The 18,690-nt window shown below is 45.7% G+C and overlaps 1 protein-coding gene across 8 annotated transcripts in view; it reads right to left on the bottom strand.

Annotated features, from left to right (window-relative positions):
- Positions 1-17,038, bottom strand: part of Bcas3 (BCAS3 microtubule associated cell migration factor) — a 481,599-nt gene extending 464,561 nt beyond the window's left edge. For 5 of the 8 annotated variants that reach the window (XM_021178147.3, XM_021178142.3, XM_021178144.3 and 2 more), the window contains exons 1-5: positions 16,984-17,037; positions 16,593-16,820; positions 14,834-14,921; positions 9,890-9,944; positions 3,866-3,941 (exon numbers count right to left, since the gene is read on the bottom strand). In XM_021178147.3, the coding sequence (XP_021033806.1) occupies positions 3,866-3,941; positions 9,890-9,944; positions 14,834-14,916 (214 nt within the window). In that variant the 5' untranslated portion in view covers positions 14,917-14,921; positions 16,593-16,820; positions 16,984-17,037. Of the gene's footprint in view, positions 1-3,865; positions 3,942-9,889; positions 9,945-14,833; positions 14,922-16,592; positions 16,821-16,983 lie in introns of all 8 variants that reach the window. The other 3 variants (XM_021178140.3, XM_021178141.3, XM_021178146.3) reach the window with 2 other exon arrangements.
- Between the last annotated feature and the right edge of the window lie 1,652 nt (positions 17,039-18,690).

Consider the following 18,690-nt stretch of genomic DNA (forward strand, 5'->3'; position numbering starts at 1 on the left):
AAAGCCTCTGAAAGGAGTAATTCACTTGTGATGTCTTCCCACCTTTCTAGTCTCTGTTCTGGCCACTTGAACATTTTTTACTTTATGAATGAAGAAATAAATCCTACTGAAACCTTTAATTGTATCTCATACATATTAATAAAATAAAAATAAGACAAAAATACTAGGAAAAAATACAGTAGACCAGCATGACAAAAAGAAAGTAAAACCACAGTGTCCTTTCAAAACTCAGATCAGGCCGGGCGTGGTGGCGCACGCCTTTAATCCCAGCACTTGGGAGGCAGAGGCAGGCGGATTTCTGAGTTCGAGGCCAGCCTGGTCTACAAAGTGAGTGCCAGGACAGCCAAGGCTACACAGAGAAACCCTGTCTCGAAAAACCAAAAAAAAAAAAAACTCAGATCAGGCCAGGCAGTGGTGGCACAGGCTTTTAATCCCAGCACTTGGGAGGCAGAGGCAGGCGGATTTCTAAGTTCGAGGCCAGCCTGGTCTACAAAGTGAGTTCCAGAACAGCCAGAGCTATACAGAGAAACCCTGTCTCAAAAAAAAACAAAAAAAAACACACAAAAAAGCCACTGAGCTCAGGGCTGTAACACCATTCCAGAGGACCTGCAGAGCTTGCTGATTCAGCTGCTAGGGGCAATGACTGCCCACACAGCAGCCCCCACACGGCAGTCCCCACATGGCAGCCCCCACATGGCAGCTCACAACCTTTTATAACTCCAGCCCCAGGGGATCCGATGCCCTCTTCTGGCCACTTGGCCTTTCGCGCTAGTGCTGCAGGGACAGAGATTCAGGCAACACTCATACACATAAATCTAAAGAAAACCTTTAGGAGGACAATCCAAAATCCTCACACAGGACCTGCACAGACAGTTCTCTAAAGACATCCATGAGACACCTCCTTTGATGTAGCCAAGCTCAGCACCAAACCCGTGACTGAATGTCTGTGAGCACATGTCACCAAGTCACAACTATGCAGCTTGAGGTGTTAGGGCGAATTTAGAACAATTCGGCAGAATTTCATGGGAATTTTAAGAATTTCACTTTTTTTTTTTTAAAGATTTATTTATTATATGTAAGTACACTGTAGCTGTCTTCAGACACACCAGAAGAGGGTGACAGATCTCATTTCAGGTGGTTGTGTGCCACCATGTGGTTGCTGGGATTTGAACTCTGGACCTTCGGAAGAGCAGTCGGGTGCTCTTACCCACTGAGCCATCTCACCAGCCCCTTTTTTGGTTTTTCGAGACAGGGTTTCTCTGTGTAGCCCTGGCTGTCCTGGAACTCACTCTGTAGATCAGGCTGGCCTCGAACTCAGAAATCTGCCTGCCTCTGCCTCCCTCTGGGATTAAAGGCCCTGCTTGGCAGCTGAGAGCAGCAGCACACTACCCTCCCTCTAGAGACCCCAAGGTTACTTGAACTCCAGCCCTGCAGTGCTCTACAGGGATCAGTGCACCAGGAAGCTACTGTGTGACTAACAGGCTGAGGCAAGCAGTGTGGATATGGAGACAACGGGTGACTCACAGCTCAGGCAGAAGAGAAAAGGCAAGATGGCACAAGATTCCATCAGCCTACTCAAACCAGCACACAATTGTAAAGGCTACACTTTTTGCTTCAGGAATACACTACTGAATACCTTTAGACCTTGGTAGCTGAAATCTTGGAGAGCAATGTCACACATAAGAGAAGGTGCTCTGCATACAAGTAAGCAGTATGCACTCGGTATTGTTCACAAAGGAAACAAATCAAAACTACAGCTCAAACCCTGTAAGATGGCTTCATTATAAAACAGCACATGTGAGGGGGCTGGAGAATTAGTACTGGCTGCTTTTCCAAAGGACCCAGGTTCAATTCCCAGCACCCACATGACAGCTCCCAACTGTCTATAACAGCAGTTCCAGGGGATCTGACACCCTCACACACACATACAAGAATAACAATGTATATAAAATAAATAGGTCATTTAAAATAAATAAATAAATAAAATAGTACATGCGGAATGTACTGAAATCTGAGGAGCTAGCAGTGCAGGGCACTTACATACCAGACTGTGCCTCTCTTACTTAATGACCTGGAGATTCAATCACCAATGTCAAGAAAATATCCTTGTGCACTGCCATTAGGAACCTACTATACTGGACAGGCACTATAGCATAGTGGTTCCTTTAAGAATTAACATTGGAATTACCACATGGATTCCAGCAATTTCCCTTCTAGTTATAAGCCAGACAGAAGCAGTCTTGAAACAGACACCAATGGCTATTCACATAATTACAAGCTGGGGAGAGCCTTGTGAACAAGTCTATTCCACTAGCTGCTCTGGGGATGGAGAATGGACGACTGTACCAGGTTAAAGGCCAGCCTGGACAACAATGTGAGTTATGGCCAATGGACAATTTAGTGAGACCTTTCCTCAAAATGAAAAATCAGTCCAGTGCTGAAGATGTACCTCAGTTGTTAAATGGTTGGCTGGCACAGAGACGTCTAACATCCATTCCTTGCACCCCAAGAAGGGGGCAGAAGAATCAAAAGTTCAAGGTAATCAACTACTTTTCTCCAGTTCCAGGATAGTCTGGGCCACACCTGTCTCAACAACAGTCTGTCCACTTGGAACACATGTTTACTTCCTGTACTAGAGAAGTACAGTTAGGTGAAACTCTGTGACTTGCTGGCCAGAACACACTACATACTGAGTCCCAAACCAACCAGCAAATTCAGTACTTGGGAAATAGAGGCTTGAGGAGCAGGAGGCCAAACCCAGGCTGATCCATATGAGACCCTGCCTCAAAAAATGAAGAAGTAAAAGGAAATCTGGGGCACAGTCAGTGTGGTCCACCACACAGCATGCACACTGCTCTTGGTTCACTGACCAACAGTTTTTAAAAAATGGCACGTAACTCAGGTTTCTGAGGAGGTCAGGGAAAGAGACTTGTTTGTTTGAGGTCAGGAGTCTAATATTATCCTGAGCAATCCCAGTTTACTATAATAAGTGGATGGTGGCATGCACACAGTGGGATATTAGTCAACCTTTAAAAAGAAACAAGGACATTCTGACATATGCTCCATTGTGGGTGAACAGTGAACATGAAACCATTTCTATGAGATGCCAGTCAGTCATAAAGAAAGTAGAAGGGCTGGAGAGATGGCTCAGGGTCTAATAGGACAGGCTGCTCTTTCAGGGAACTGAGGTCTTATTCCCAGCATTCACTTGGTAGCTGACAACATCTGTTACTCTACTTAGAGGGGATCACACTCCCTCTTCTAGCCTCCATGGTGCACAGACACACATGAAGGAAAACACACACCCACAGAAAATAACTTTCCTTAAAGAAGAAAATAGGATGGTGGTTAGAAGGACTGGGCATGAGGATCCAGAACACACTTTAAGAAATCTAGTTTAGGCCGGCGTGGTGGCGCACGCCTTTATTCCCAGCACTCTGGAGGCAGAGGCAGGCGGATTTCTGAGTCCGAGGCCAGCCTGGTCTACAAATTGAGTTCCAAGACAGCCAGGGCTATGCAGAGAAACCCTATCTCGCGGGGGGGGAAAAAAAAAAGGAAATCTAGTTTATTCCCCAGATGAAAATGCTCTAAGACTGATGACCAACGACTGCAATGGTTCTACACTATAGCACGGTTGGTTTCCAGACGGGTCCTACTATATGCCCCAGACTCACCTCCAACTAGGAATCCTCCTACCTCAGCCTTGTGAGCCCTGAGATTATAAGCATGTGCTCTATTCCCAACCAAAGATGAATTTATTTAGTATAAGCAAAATAGCCTGACTGAACTTGGGGTTCCCTTTCTAAAAATCAGGTCAGCCCCAAAAGAGCATTTAATATACACATCCCAGAAAAGTTAGTCATACCATTCAGATCTGCATTCTCAAATCTGACCCAGACTATCTTCTCCTTTTCTTCTGTCAGGGGAGACCCACTGTAAGCCTGCAAATTAAACAGAAATGTTTTCATTAAAATACAGTACATCTCTAAAACCACAGAAGTTCAAAGCAAAAGATGACATCAACTCAACTAATTCTATCCCTCTCTGTCCCTCCTTGATGCTGACCAGCACAGTCTGGAATGTCATTACTCCAAGAATGCCTGTCCAGGAATAATATCAAAGACAAGTTCTTAACCTCCACAGAATCACAGATGCCTAAATACACTGATCATAATAAGCCATCCATTACCATCTCTCCTCATCAATAAGGCTTACAGAGTAACCAAACTTTACCCAACACCTACACTTCTCAAGAATATGGCTTTTTTAGTCAGCTACCTGGCTTTCTCAACCAAAGAATCAGTTAATTCTTGTAAGCCTGCTAGAATCAGGAAGATAAGCATTCATGGATACAGAGTGGTGTCAATAACCATCAGTGTACCAAAGAACTCATCTCTCCACATACAGCACATTGCCATTTACAATGTTCAGGAGGGCTGGAGATGTAGGTGCTTATCTATCTTCCAGGAAGCTTGAAAGTCAAGCTGGGCTTGACTCCTGCTGCTACATAAAACAGGGCTGGGCAGGGGTGGCACACACCTTTAATCCCAGAACTCGGGAGGCAGAGGCAGGTGGATTTCTGAGTTCGAGGCCAGCCTGGTCTACAGTGAGTTCCAGGACAGCCTGGGCTACACAGAGAAACCCCATTTCAAAAAACAAAACAAAAACAAAATGAAAACTTGCCAGAGATAAACAAGACCCTAGGTTGATCCCTAGTACAAGAAAATAAACTGTGTGTCTGTGCATGTGGGTATGCATTCGTCTTCCTCGCGAGCCACCTTATTTGTTTTTTAAATTTTTTTAAATAATTAATTTTACACTCCATTATATTTTATCCCCCACCTCACCCCATCCACCCTCCCACTGTTCCACATCCCACACCTCCTCCCCACCCCCCTTGTCACCACATGGATGCCCCCACCCCCACCCCACCTGACCTCTAAACTCCCTGGGGCCTCCAGTCTCTTGAGTTAGGTGCATCATCGCTAAATGAACACAGAGCTCTGCTGTATATGTGTTGGGGGCCTCACATCAGCTGGTGTATGCTGCCTATTTGGTGGTCCAGTGTTTGAGAGATCTTGGGGGTCCAGATTAATTGAAACTGCTGGTTCTCCTACAGGGTGGCCCTTCTCCTCAGCTTCTTTCAGTCTTCCCTAATTCAACAACAGGGGTCAGCTGCTTCTGTCCATTGGTTGGGTGCAAATATCTGCATCTGACTCTTTCAGCTGCTTGTTCGGTCTTCCGGGGCGCAGTCATGCTAGGTCCCTGTGCGTATGTGCATGCGGGTGTGCATTTGTCTTCCTCAGGAGGCGCCTTAGTTGATTTTAGGTACAGGGCCTCTCACTAAGCTGGAGCTCACCAATCAGGGAAGGCTAGGCTATCAAACCCTTGATATCCTCAGTCTTCACTTCCCCATGCTGGGTCTAAAGTGCTTGCCCCCAAGCCTGCCATCATGCCTGTCCTTTTAACGTGGGTCCTGGGCCAAACTCAGGTTCTCATGCTTGCATGACAAGCACTTTACCAAGTGAGCTATCTCCCCAGATAATTTGGTTTGGAGCTCAGGCTGAAACAAATTTGAAAGCCTTAGATTCCCAGTGATGGGATTCCAGGCACAGCTGTGGTTGTCATCTTGACACCGGGGAAAAGGGAACTTCAGCTGAGCAATTGCCCTGGGAGACTGCCCAGTGAGCTTGCCTGAGAAGCAGTTTCGTGATGACTAGTTGATGTAAGAGGGTCCAGCCCACTGTGAGCAGGTGAGACTGGACTGCTTAAGAAAGGTAGCTGAACGGAAGCCAGGAAGCAAGCCAGTGAGCAGCCTTCCTCCACAGCTTCTGCCTCCAGTTTCCTGCCTTGGCTTCCCTCGATGGCAGACTTCAACCTGTAAGTCAAGTAAACCCTTCCTCCCCAAGTTGCCTTTGGTCGGTGTTCCGGTGTTCCACCACAGCAACAGAAAACACACTAGGAGCCGGGCGTGGTGGTGCACGCCTTTAATCCCAGCACTTGGGAGGCAGAGGCAGGCGGATTTCTGAGTTCGAGGCCAGCCTGGTCTACAGAGTGAGTTCCAGGACAGCCAGGGCTACACAGAGAAACCCTGTCTCGAAAAACCAAAAAAAAAAAAAAAAAAAAAAGAAAACACACTAGGACAGCAGTTTTCAGCTGAGGGGAGGGGTGTGGCTCAGGAAGAGAATGACCTCTGTGTGTAAGGCCTAGTGTAATGCCTAGCACTGAGGCACTAGAACTAAGCAAGGGTGTAGTGGCTCACAAATGTCGAGAGGGAGGACTGAGGCCACTGGGACACACAGCGACATTCAGGCCTGGTTGTGCAGGCCTGTAAACCCAGATGCTTACAAGACTGAGACAAATAGATCCCAAAGTTAAGGCTACAGAGTTCCTTCAAGTAAAGTAAAAAGAGGCCAGGGACATAGGTCAGGATAAACGAACCTGCAGGAGACACTTGACAGTCTGAGTCAAGGCTACTGCTCACTGACATTTGGCTGACTACAATTTTACATTGAAAATATGAAAAATTTTATTACACACAGAAGTAAAAGTGTAGCACATCTCTGAATTGCATTTAAAATAAGTATTCCTAACTGAAATGAGCAGATCAAGGGCACAGCAAAGGGCTCCTCCTAGTAAGCAACACAACTCCATGAGTGGTGACAACGGACCTAGTATGTAGTAACACACTGCCCTCTGTACAGGACATCTGCACATGCAAAGGCCTTTCTAGACTCTGCCTTTACTCCCCAGTATTCTGGAGATCCTTTCTCAAAATAAATAAATTTTAAAATCTCACAAAAAAAAAAAACTATTAGTATTCAAGGGACAGTAAGATCGATCACCTGGATCCTTGGGACGCACTGGTGGAAGGAGAAAAAAAACTCCTGAAAGTTCTTTTCTGACCTCTCTGCATGCCCTCTGAGCTCCCTGCAGACCCAAGCATAAACACACGATAAATACATGTAAAAAACTGTGATGCTCAGATCCTGTAACCAAGCCTCTAGGAGGCTAAGTGGGGAAGGGCTGAGAATTTGAAGCCAGCCGGGAATACAAAGACTCTATGTTAGGAACAGAAGAGGGAGAGGAAGGGAGGGAGAGGGAGGAGAAGGAAAGGGGGGAAATGAAGCAGAAGTGGGGAGAGGGGAGAGGGCTCTCCGGATTGGGCTCATCTGACTGCTGCAGCCACTTACATAAAACCATAAACCTCTATCTCCGACTTCAGATCCTCAGTCTCCTGAGGCTCCCTCAAAGAGAAACAACTTAATATTTGTTTTGATTTCTTTTATCCTATATGTACATAGCTTCCTTTAAACCTCACACAAGCCCACAGTGAACACAATGAGCTGTCGGACAAACTAGGACAGTGAGTTGAAAGAAGGCTCAATAACTTGCCCAGCGATAGGAACACACCCACCTGCGATGGAAAGCTGTCCACACCAGGGACAGCTCTTCAGTCACTAAGACACGCTCAGCCTGAAACAACCATACTGTCCCTATTTCCTACCCAAATTCACCAAGGCTGCAGTATGGTCTTCCTTATTCCTCAATTCAAACAACATCTGATTATTTAGACCTGGTTGTCTACTTGCTAGTTTCTCTCACTATGCAACCCAGGCTAGCCTTAAACTTTGTTTGTTTGTTTGTTTGTTTTTTGAGACAGGGTTCTCTGTATAGCCCTGGCTGTCCTTAAACTCACTGTAGACCGGCCTGGCCTCGAACTCAAAAATCCGCCTGCCTCTGCCGCCTAAATGCTAGGATTAAAGGCGTGTGCCACTAATGCCAGGCTAGCCTTAAACTCTTGGTCAGGGTGCCTGAGCCTCCCCAAGTACAAAAACAAAAGGCATGTGACCCACACCCAGCCTCCAGGCTCAGATGAACTGAATTCCTTCCCTCTGTGTTACAAGGGTGTAACCAGGCACTTTATCCTTTTACTACTGGCCATTTAACTCAGCTGGGGATTCTGTATTCTATGGAGACCCGGTAGAGGAATCAAAAACCACGCTGGTTCCTTTATACAGAGTGCTAAGTAGCTTGACGGGAAAACTTAGCTTTAGGGCTGGACAGATGGTTCAGCAGTTAAGAGCAGTGACTTAACTTCCACAGGTCCTAGGTTCAATTTCCAGCAACCACACGGTGACTCACAACTGTCTGTGATGGGATCTGATGGCCTATTCTGGTGTGTCTGAAGACAGCAACAGTGTACTCACTTATATAAAATAAATAAATAAGTAAATCTTTAAAAAGAAGAAAAACCTTAGCTTTAGTTTAGAGGAAAGAACAGAAATCTGAAGAACAGATTGAGATTCTTCACCTCAGCCCAGGGCCTGGCCTGAAAGCCCAGGTAAATGCTATCTGCTCAAGTTTCACCTTCAACATGGACAGAGCACAAACAACATAGAATTTCTGGCTGGATATTGTAATTAGATCAATGTCTTAGAGTTTCCTCTCATAGTGCAATGAGCCACATTTTTACAGCCAGCTTCACAGAATCTCCTTCCTAACATATGTTCAGAAAACCTAGAATTTTTGTCATTTTCTCCATCAGCTCAGCTTCCTATTTTCTCTGTTCCTGTCCCATTCCAACCGCTCACACGAGAAAAGAGTCCTCAAAGATTCTGATCACAGCATGTCCCCTCCAACCAAAAACATAAACCTACCTCCTTGTTACACAGGGCTCTTGACCACACATAAGACACCTGTATAATATTTGATAAATTTGACAAATGTTTGATAAATGCTGTAGAAATACCAAACAAAATGTAAAAATAAATAAATTCAGTCACTTTTTGTGATCTGAGCCTCACGCCAGGGCTCACCAGTCCCACTACCCGCCCTGTCCCTCAGCCTGGCCAACACAGGCACCAAACCCTCCACTGCCACGCTGACCAGGTGCCCCATTCCCTCACTGCCACTAGCAATGTTTCTACAGTGCTTCCAAAGCCCCTCCCTTCTCTCTGCATCCCCTCACCAATCCAACATTCCGTGTGCTCTAGCTACATGGCAACAGTGCTGATTTGTTGCTATGAATAATCTCTGCTTGGTTCAAGCAATTTGACTTACTAAGCAAGTGCCTTGGGAAAGGAGAGCACTTTTCCTCACATGCACCACAGACCTCAATACTGGGGCTTGTTTTCATTCAAATTAACTAAATATAATAAAGCAGTACCAACAGTCCTCACTTGAAGAATACATTTTGCAAACACAAAGAAAACTCTAGACTCTGGGCCTTTCTGGGGTATTCCTGTAAAACTGGTATAAGGGTCCATGAAAGGTCCTCTCCAAGCAGCTCAGGTGCAGGCGATGTGGCAGTCTGTCTGGGAGGACTGTCTGTCTGTCAGGGAGGACTGTCATCCACTTGGAAAAAAATAAGCAAGCTTGCCTTTAAGTCCCACCAGAACAGCATTGCCCACCCGTGTCCCACAGCAAACACCTCCTACAATACAGGTGCCATACAGGCAAGTCAAATAACACTTAGGTGAATTAAATGTGGGCGTTACTACATACTACGGAATACACTAGATTCCTGCGAGGCTACTTGCTGTCTTTAAAAGAGTATCATGGGAAAATGGCCTATCGTGAGCTACATTTCAAGCCCCAGAGTCTCTTATCTTACACAGGAACAATATTTAGGAAATGGAAAGGGTTGTGAGGTCACCCACTGGTGAGGTATGTGACCAGAACTTACGAAGCCACGGGTTTGATTCCTAGCACTGCCAGAAAAGTGAGTCACATCTCACAACCACAGCACAGCTCCACACTACTGACCCTCAGCATGCCAAAACAAAACTTCCAAAACCACTCACCCTTACTCAAGCGTAGGAACCAAGACTCCAGTGCTTCCTGACTCAAATGTGAAGCAACCATTTCTGTGCTCACACCTGCTTACCTGTGGCACAACATCCTGCAGAAAAGTCACGACGCTCTCCATGTAGGACTGCTCCCTGGCAAAGGACAGACAGACAAAAACAGTCAGGAGAGAAGCACAGCCTACAAAGTCTAATAAGTTCACTATCACAGAAAAATGATGGGGAAGATGCAGACGATCTTATGTATTGGCTGGGAGGCAGAACCAAGAATAACTTCAACAGGAAAAAAAAAAAGACACAAGGCCAGCTCTCATCCTGTGAGCTTGCTCACCCATTGTCTCATCCACCAGTCTGCACACATCCTATCTTCTGCAGTCTCCACATAAAACACCTCTTGCTAAAGGTTTGAATACAGGGAACTGTGGAGGACTGGTAGCAGAAGACCCAACTAAAGCAGGGCTGGATGATCATGCCCCAGCCAGAGAGAGTAAACTTGCTAACTCAAAATGTCCTGGCCTCTCTTTAAATTGGCTATGAACCTTGTCCCTTATCTCTGTGTGGCAAAGTGAATGGACTTCCCTACAGATGCAGACATTAGAACAAGCACTCAAAAGCCCATCATCTTAGAGCAGCTGGGGAGATGGCTTACTGCACTTAGACCTGTTCAAATCTTCAGAACCCACATTAAAAAAAAAAAGTTGGCAAGGTAGTGCAGGCATAGAATCCCAGACTGGAGGAGAGACAGGAGGGTCTCTAGAGCTCACCCGTCAGCCCCTGCAGCAGACTCAGGTAGGTCCAGGATAGTATAAGCCTGTCTCAAAACAGGAGGGCAGCAGGAAAGGGCAGGTAGCATGTCAGGTGCTGTAACCCTAGCACTTGGAAAGCTGGCACATGAGGATCATGAGTTCCAGGCTAGCCTGGCCTATATAACTAAACCTTGTATCAAAAACAAAAAGTCAGGAATGATAACACATGCCGTTAGTCCCAGCCCTGGGGAGGCAGAAGCAGGCAGATTTCTGTGAGTTCAAGGTAGCCTGGTCTATATTGTAAGCTCCAGGACAGCCAGGACTGTATAGAGAGACCCTGTCTCCAAAAAAAAGGCAAGCATAAGATGGTAGAGCTCTTCCCTAGCATGTATGAGGCCTTAGGGCTAACATCCAGCATTGGAGGGAGACAGGGGGAGGGAGGCAGGCAGACAGGCAAGGGGAAGGAAATAATCATGTTGGGCTGGAGAGATGGCTCAGCGGTTAAGAGTACTGACTGTTCTTCTAGAGGTCCTGAGTTCAATTCCTAGCAATCACATGGTGGCTCACAACCATCTGTAATGGGATTGATGCTTCTGGTGTGTCTGAGACAGCTACAATGTACTCACATACATTAAATAAGTAAATCTTAATAATAATACAGCCGGGCAGTAGTGGCACACGCCTTTAATCCCAGCACTTGGGAGGCAGAGGCAGGTCGATTTCTGAGTTCGAGGCCAGCCTGGTCTACAAAGTGAGTTCCAGGACAGCCAGGGCTATACAGAGAAACCCTGTCTCAAAAACCAAAAATAATAATAATAATAATAATAATACTGTTAAGGACACTAAATGATGATATTTTGTTTCCCTTTTTGCAGTCCTAGGGATGGACCCAGAGCCATCACAGCTAGGAAAATAGACAACAGACTATCACAAAATAAAACCCCCAGCTTTGAAGTTACTTGAAATAGTAAGTATATGGATGTAAGTAAAGAGAGAAAATGACTTCCTCAAAATACTAAAACTTTCTGAAAGACGTGAATAATTGTCACTGAAAAGGATAAGGCTCGGTTTAATGTAACGGCTTATGCCTACAATCTCAGCACTGAGGGAGGCTGGCCATTACTTTGCAGGCCAGTCTTGGCTACATAGTGAGATCCTGTTTCAAAGAACCAAATTTAAAAAAAAAAAAAAAATGGGGCTGGAGGGAGAACTCAAAGGTTAAGAGCACCCCGCACTCGGCAGGTAACGGCCATCTGTAACTTCAGCTCTGAGGAATCCCACACCCTCATACACACAGGCAAAGCACCAATGCATGTGGAATAAAAAAATAAAAAATGTTTACATGTCGGACATGTAGGTTAGGTGTCCATCCCGGCACTGTATAAAGCAAGCATGATGATTCACACTTGTTATGTCAGCACTCAGAGGTAGAAGCAGGGGTCAGAGGTTCAGGAAGGCCAGCCTGGGCTACAAGGCCTTACCTCAGAAAAAAAAAAAATAAGAATTTTTCCTAAACCCTTCAAAAACAAAACAAAATGCCCTCGAGACCTATAAAAGTAGGCCAAGAAAAAACAAAATAAAAAAAAATCACTGGGGGCTGGTGAGATGGCTCAGTTGGTAAGAGCACCCGACTGCTCTTCTGAAGGTCCGAAGTTCAAATCCCAGCAACCACATGGTGGCTCACAACCATCCATAACGAGATCTGACTCCCTCTTCTGGAGTGTCTGAAGACAGCTACAGTGTACTTACATATAATAATAAATAAATCTAAAAAAAAAAAAAAAAAAAAAAAATCACTGAGTCAACTCTGCCAGACGCATTCTTCATCACCACCCTCCTTGTCCTCAGTCACAGACAGCTCCAATTCCTACACCTTGCCACCCTCTGTGCCAAGTCAGGGTCTTATGCCATCCTTCGTCCTTCGTCCCATCCGCTCCTTTTCTTCTAACACCCTTCCTCCCACCCACATTTCCAGCTTCTGTGTGGCTTCCTCAAGTCACCCTTGCACATACATTCCCTTCCACCCTCCACCAAGGCTCAGACAGCATCCTTATCTATTTCCCCAAGCAGAGTATAGGCTCCCGTAAGGGAAGTAACCTATCTCTCATATTTACCTTTCACATCAGAACCTGCTAACCAGTACAAGTGAGAAATTGGTTTTCAAGCATTATTTTTCAAAAGAACACAGGATGCTGTACCCAAAATTATTTTTTCTAACCCTAAAAACATCTATGCAACAAAAATAATTACTATGGTGTAAACACCATACGGTGGGGTTGCAGAGAAAACCAAATGGGAATACAAGATGCTGCAGACCCACTAACTGGAATCCATCCTGGCTCCCACCCTGGCTATTCCCATGACAAGTTAACTCCTCTCTGCTTTGTTTCTCTCACCTATAAAGGCAGATAAAAATAGTAGCCTAACTCACAGCTAATAACATGTTTAACTTGATAACACAGCAAATGTCACAAAGAAACTCAGCTCTAGAGAATACAGAAGGGGGAAGGCAACACTGTGATATCACTGTGCACATTGCTGTTTTAGTCTGCAAAGACTGTCCCTAAGATATAAATACCAAAGGAAACCATCTAAAATATATTCCCTCCAAGCAACTTTTCTGAGGCAGCATCTTGCTGCATGGCTCAGACGGGCCTGGAACTCACTCTCTCTAGTCCAATATGTCCTCAAACTCACTACACAGCCTCCCAAGTACTAGAACTACAGGTCTGAGCCACTGTCCCTTGCTTGCTAAGAGAATTTTGAAACACACAAGATATGGCCTGCATTTGTAACCCCAGCTCTATAGATGCAGAAGACAGATACCTAGTGTGAGTTTGAAGACACTGTGGACTATATCCTAAAACAGTTAAAACGTAAAAGCCAAATGAACATAATGGCCCACGCCTTTAACCTCAGCACTCAGGAGGCAGAGGCAGGGGCATCGCTGCCAGCACGGTCTACATAGAGTTCTAGGACAGTCAGAGCTACATAGTGAGACGCTGGCTTGAAAAACACAAGATGAACAAATAACAACGACAACAAAAAGTCAGAAGGCACAGCACATGTCAATAATCCCAGCAGCACCTGGAAGGCCAAGCCAGGACTGCCACTGGTTCAAGGACAGCCTAGGCTAAGTCAGTGTCAGGTCAGCTAGGACCACACAGAAAACACCTCTCAAAAGAAAAAAAAAAAGGCCGGGCGTGGTAGTGCACGCCTTTAATCCCAGCACTTGGGAGGCAGAGGCAGGCGGATTTCTGAGTTCAAGGCCAGCCTGGTCTACAAAGTGAGTTCCAGGACAGCCAGGGCTATACAGAGAAACCCTGTCTGGAAAAACCAAGGAAAAAAAAAAAAAAAAGGTTGGACATGGCAATGCATGTCTTTAATCCCAGCAATTGGAGGTAGGGATAGGTGAACCTCTGTGAGACCAGCCTGAACAATACAGTGTGTTTCAGACTAACCAGAGCTACATAGAAAGAACCTGTCTCAAAAAAAAAAAAAAAAAATTTTGGGGAGTGAACCTGGGAGTGGGGATTGGCAGCACATACTTGGAATCTCAGCTTTGAAGGATGGAGGCAGGATCTGTTCTGCTATATAACAATTGTTAAAACAAATATGAACTTGTCTCAAAATCCCAAAGAAAAAGCAGTTTGCCTGTTTCTTATATTATTCTATTGTCTTTGCTGAGTCCAAATATCCAAAGTCTAGCCTTTAAAGATAAACTCAAAATGTAAACCTTCTTTTAAATTTTTTAAATTATACTATTTTTTTATTTATTTATCTACTTATTTAGTGGTGCATGTGTGTCTGGGGGGGCATGGGCCATGTACCTGGAGGTCAGAGGACAACTTGGAGTTGGTCCCCTCCTCCTAACATGTGGGACCCAGGGATCAAACTCAGCCCCTCAGGCTTACGGCAAGCTCAGACCCACTGAGATCGCTTAACAACCCCCTTCTTGTGTTCCCTTCTTGTGAAGCCTTCTTACTACTACTACATCCCTCGAAATACACAAAAAGTACAAAGTGTCTATAGAAGCAACCACTATCCAAATGGACATTCTGGGAGCTCTGGAGGACAGTCTGGTTGTTTTCAGACAGGGTTTCTTTATGTAGTCCCAGTGGTCCTAGAACTTGTTTTGTAGACCAAGCAGGCCTCAAACTCAGAGATCTGCTTCTGCCTCCAAAGTGCTGGGACTAAAGACGTGTGCTACTACCACCCAGCTCAAACAGATATTCTGAGTGGGAACTGTTTTCTAGAATACTGTTTTCTTCAGCTTACGTGACGGCCTGAGGGCGGACGACGACTCCACCAGTACAACGACTGGGTCTCCGAGGAGAATCTGTAGCCATTGTTTCATTCATGAGACCTGTTTCCAGAAGAAAAGAAAAGTGTCAGAAGGAGAGGTTTAGGATTATTCAGTAAATATCCCTTTGCCAAACTGTGACAAACCATGAATTTTCCCAGAAACTTTTGGCCTAGCTCTCTCAGAGACCTGCCAGCCCAACTGATAGGATCATAGGTGTGTACACACCACAACCAGGAAGTTACTTTTCTTTTTTTAAGATAGGGTCTTACCCGGTAATTGAGGCTGACCTTGAACTACGCAATATCTGAAAGTCAAGACAGTTCAGTCTTTGGCTGAATCTTCCTATAATTTATAACTAGAAGGAAAAGAGACAGAGAACTAAATGGGAACTATCTAACACAGAATCACTTAGAAAAACAAATACAGGGCTGAAGAGATGGTTCAGGGGTTAAGAGCACTGACTGCTCTTCCACAGGTCCTGAGTTCAATTCCCAGCAACCACATGGTGGCTCACAACCATCTGTAATGGGTTATGAAGCCCTCTTCTGGTATGTCTGAAGACAGCGACAGTGTACTTACATATATAAAAATAAATCTTTAAAAAAAGAAAGAGAAAGAAATGCAAGTATAAAGCTCAGTGGGACATAACATACCAGCAATCCCAGTACCCAGGAGGCTGAGGCAAGGAAATTGCCATGAGTTCAAGGGCAATGTAAGCCTGAGATTCTTAGTATTTTATTTTTAAAAATATAATAATAATAATAAAAGCTGGCCACAGGTGGTGATGCATATGCATGCCTGAGAGGCAGAGGCAGGAGGATCAGGAGTTCAAAGTCAACCTTAAGGGCACAGCCCATATAAAGACCAGATGGCCCATGTGAGCCTCAGAACAAATACGCGTAACACGATACCACTCTGCCTTCAGATAAATCTGTTGAGGACAGATAAAACTGTGTAGCCACATTTAAATAATAATTTAACCTCCAGCTATTGTAACATAACCAACAGTGTGTAAACAAATATGGAATATAAACTTGTAATATAAACTTGGAATATAAGGAGTAATATAAACTTGGAATATAAGGAGCCCCTGGATTTTCCCACGATCTAAGTGAGTCCCAGACCTTGACTATCTAATGAGTTTCTGAATCATAGAGGTGGTTTGGAGAGTACAGAGTATGCTTCATTAAGGTTAAAGGGGGACTGACAACAGAACTAAAGATGTCTTACAAGGCTCAGGAAAGCCCACAGCCTAAAAGCATCACTTTTAAGAAGGGTTCACTGTACCACCTCATTTGAAAAACCCCAAACAGTTGATCCCCACATTCCTATACAACCTAAACAACCCATTGTCCCAACTAGTCCAGCTACCCCTTTCTTAGGCAGTACCTTTCACCAGACCCCTCAGTACTCTCATCTTCATTCCACCCTCTATTACCCGAACCATTCTCCCCACCTCTGTCCTTTAAAGGCCTTGTCACTTGAGAACAGCTCCTCGAAAGCCCCTCGGGCCCCACTCTCCCCAAAGTCACGGGAACAACACTCCACACTTCACCTCCAAAGCCCTACCACCACTGCCCCCGGCCGCCCTCTGGCCTCTTGCCCAGCTCTCCTCCAGTTTCAGCACCTTTCCCCGTCAACTGGGGCTGGTCAAGGCCTGTTCCCTCATGCTGCCTGTCCCTTTCCCTCTCCAAACCTCCCCCTAAGCCAAAGCCCCGCCAGCCCTCTCACCGGCCGCTCCGCCGGTAAACGCTGTTCTCCAGCTCCAGGCTCACTGTTTGGAGTCTCCCTCGTGATTGACGGCTAGCACTTCCTACCACGCCTCGGCGGAACCACCGCATCAGCCAATCCCAGGAGCAAACTGGCCCCGGCGCGGCACCGCCCTTGGAGGTCAGCTTCGCCAACCAGCAAGTAGGAAAGAGGCGGGCCCGCCTTCAGAATCCATCCAATCCGCTGGGGCTGGAGGGAAAACACAACAGTATGGAAGTTCGGGTGAAGCGGGTGGGTCAGGTTCGGTTGTGAATGCAGGCGGCAGGGCAGAAAAGGCAGGCGTGTCTGCGGGCCTGGAAGAGGCACCTTGGTGGATTTTCTGTTTTAAGGAAACGCTACATGCACCAAATACCTGCGGATCTCAGCCAGAAGTCTCCAGCGAGGAGCCCGAAGCCAGGTACACTGGTGTGTTTACATCGAATTCTCGCGACAGCTGATTCGAAGCTAAAAGCACGTGGACGTGGCAGCTGCCAATCACTTTTACCTGACCACTCAGGCTGCCCGAGCCCGCCCTCCACCCCGCCCGCGGCGCTGTGTTTACCTTCCGGGAGTCTAGGCTTGCAGTCCGTGTTCAGTCCCCTGCTGAGTACCTCTTGCTCTGAATAAGGGAGCCTGTACGAAATTTTGTTGGGGCCCTTAATGGTTACTGTCATAGGAATGGATGTTCGTGAACATCTGGAAATGGAGGGACCCCAGACTTTGGAAGGGGGAACTTGTTGCACAATATAGGGATCCACAGAGAGTCTAAGAAGACTGACTACCTGGGGCATTGGAAACGGCTTAAGGGTTCATGGAGTCTCAAGTAGTCGTAGGCCGGGAGCTCTTGCTTAAAGAAACCCACACTCACACTCCTAGCTTTCCCATATATCTTTCTCCTGAGCACCTAGTAACCCTGTACCTAAATCACTTTTTATGGGATTCCGGTAGCACATGCCTATATTCCCAGCACTGGTGTACATAGCAAGTTCTAAGCCACTCCAGTGCCACCAAGTTTGAAAACACTGTCCCTTCCAAAATATCTTTTTTAATAAGATATAATTCTTTTAAAAATCATAAACGGGGGCTGGTGAGATGGCTCAGTGGGTAAGAGCACCCGACTGCTCTTCCGAAGGTCCAGAGTTCAAATCCCAGCCAACCACATGGTGGCTCACAACCATCCGTAACGAGATCTGGCGCCCTCTTCTGGAGTGTCTGAAGACAGCTACAGTGTACTTACATATAATAAATAAATAAATCTTTAAAAAATAATAATAAATAGCCGGGCGTGGTGGCGCACGCCTTTAAAAAAAAAAATCATAAACGGGCCTGGAATTTAGACATGATGCTCCTGCCTAGATGTGGACTAGGCGGCTAGGTATGACCAACAAGGAATGCGTAAAAGGACCTTTGCCTATCATACAGGTTAAAGTAGACTTTTTAGGCATGTCATGAGTGTCAAGAGTTGGGGGCTGGAGGTCGTGGTCAAGGCCAAAAAACTCATTTCCATGTCCATATGTCTTAGGGTTTCTATTGCTGTGATGAAACACCAAGGCCAAAAGAAACTCGCTGGGCTGGGCAATGGTGGGGCACTCCGAGCACTTGGGAGGCAGAGGCAGGCGGATTTTTGAGTTCGAGGCCAGCCTGGTCTACAGAGTGAGTTCCAGGACAGCCAGGGCTACAAAGAGAAATCCTGTCTCAAAAAAATAAGCAAACAAAAAACTTGTTGAAGAAAGGTTTTATTTGACATACAGATCCTAACTCCACTGAGGGAAGCCAAGACAGAAATTTAAACCAGGCAGAAACCTTGAGGCAGGAGCTGGAAAAAGGCCGAGAAAAAGTATTGCTTACTGGCTTACTGCTCATGGCTTGCTCAGCCTGATTTTTTATAGACTCCAGGACCACCACTCCAGATATAGCACTATCCACCATGGCCTCAATCACTAATTAAAATGCCCTACAGGCCCACCTAAGAGCCAGATCTCATCTTGTGGAAGCATTTTTTTCAACTGAGGTTACCTCCCCAAAAATGACCTTATCATTCACCCAAATGATAAGGGATGTTTTTCCTTATTGAGCTCTT

The sequence above is a fragment of the Mus caroli genome, unplaced genomic scaffold (genome assembly GCF_978045245.1).
Source record: "Mus caroli unplaced genomic scaffold, Mus_caroli_1 scaffold_13, whole genome shotgun sequence".
Classification (NCBI taxonomy): Eukaryota; Metazoa; Chordata; class Mammalia; order Rodentia; family Muridae; genus Mus; species Mus caroli.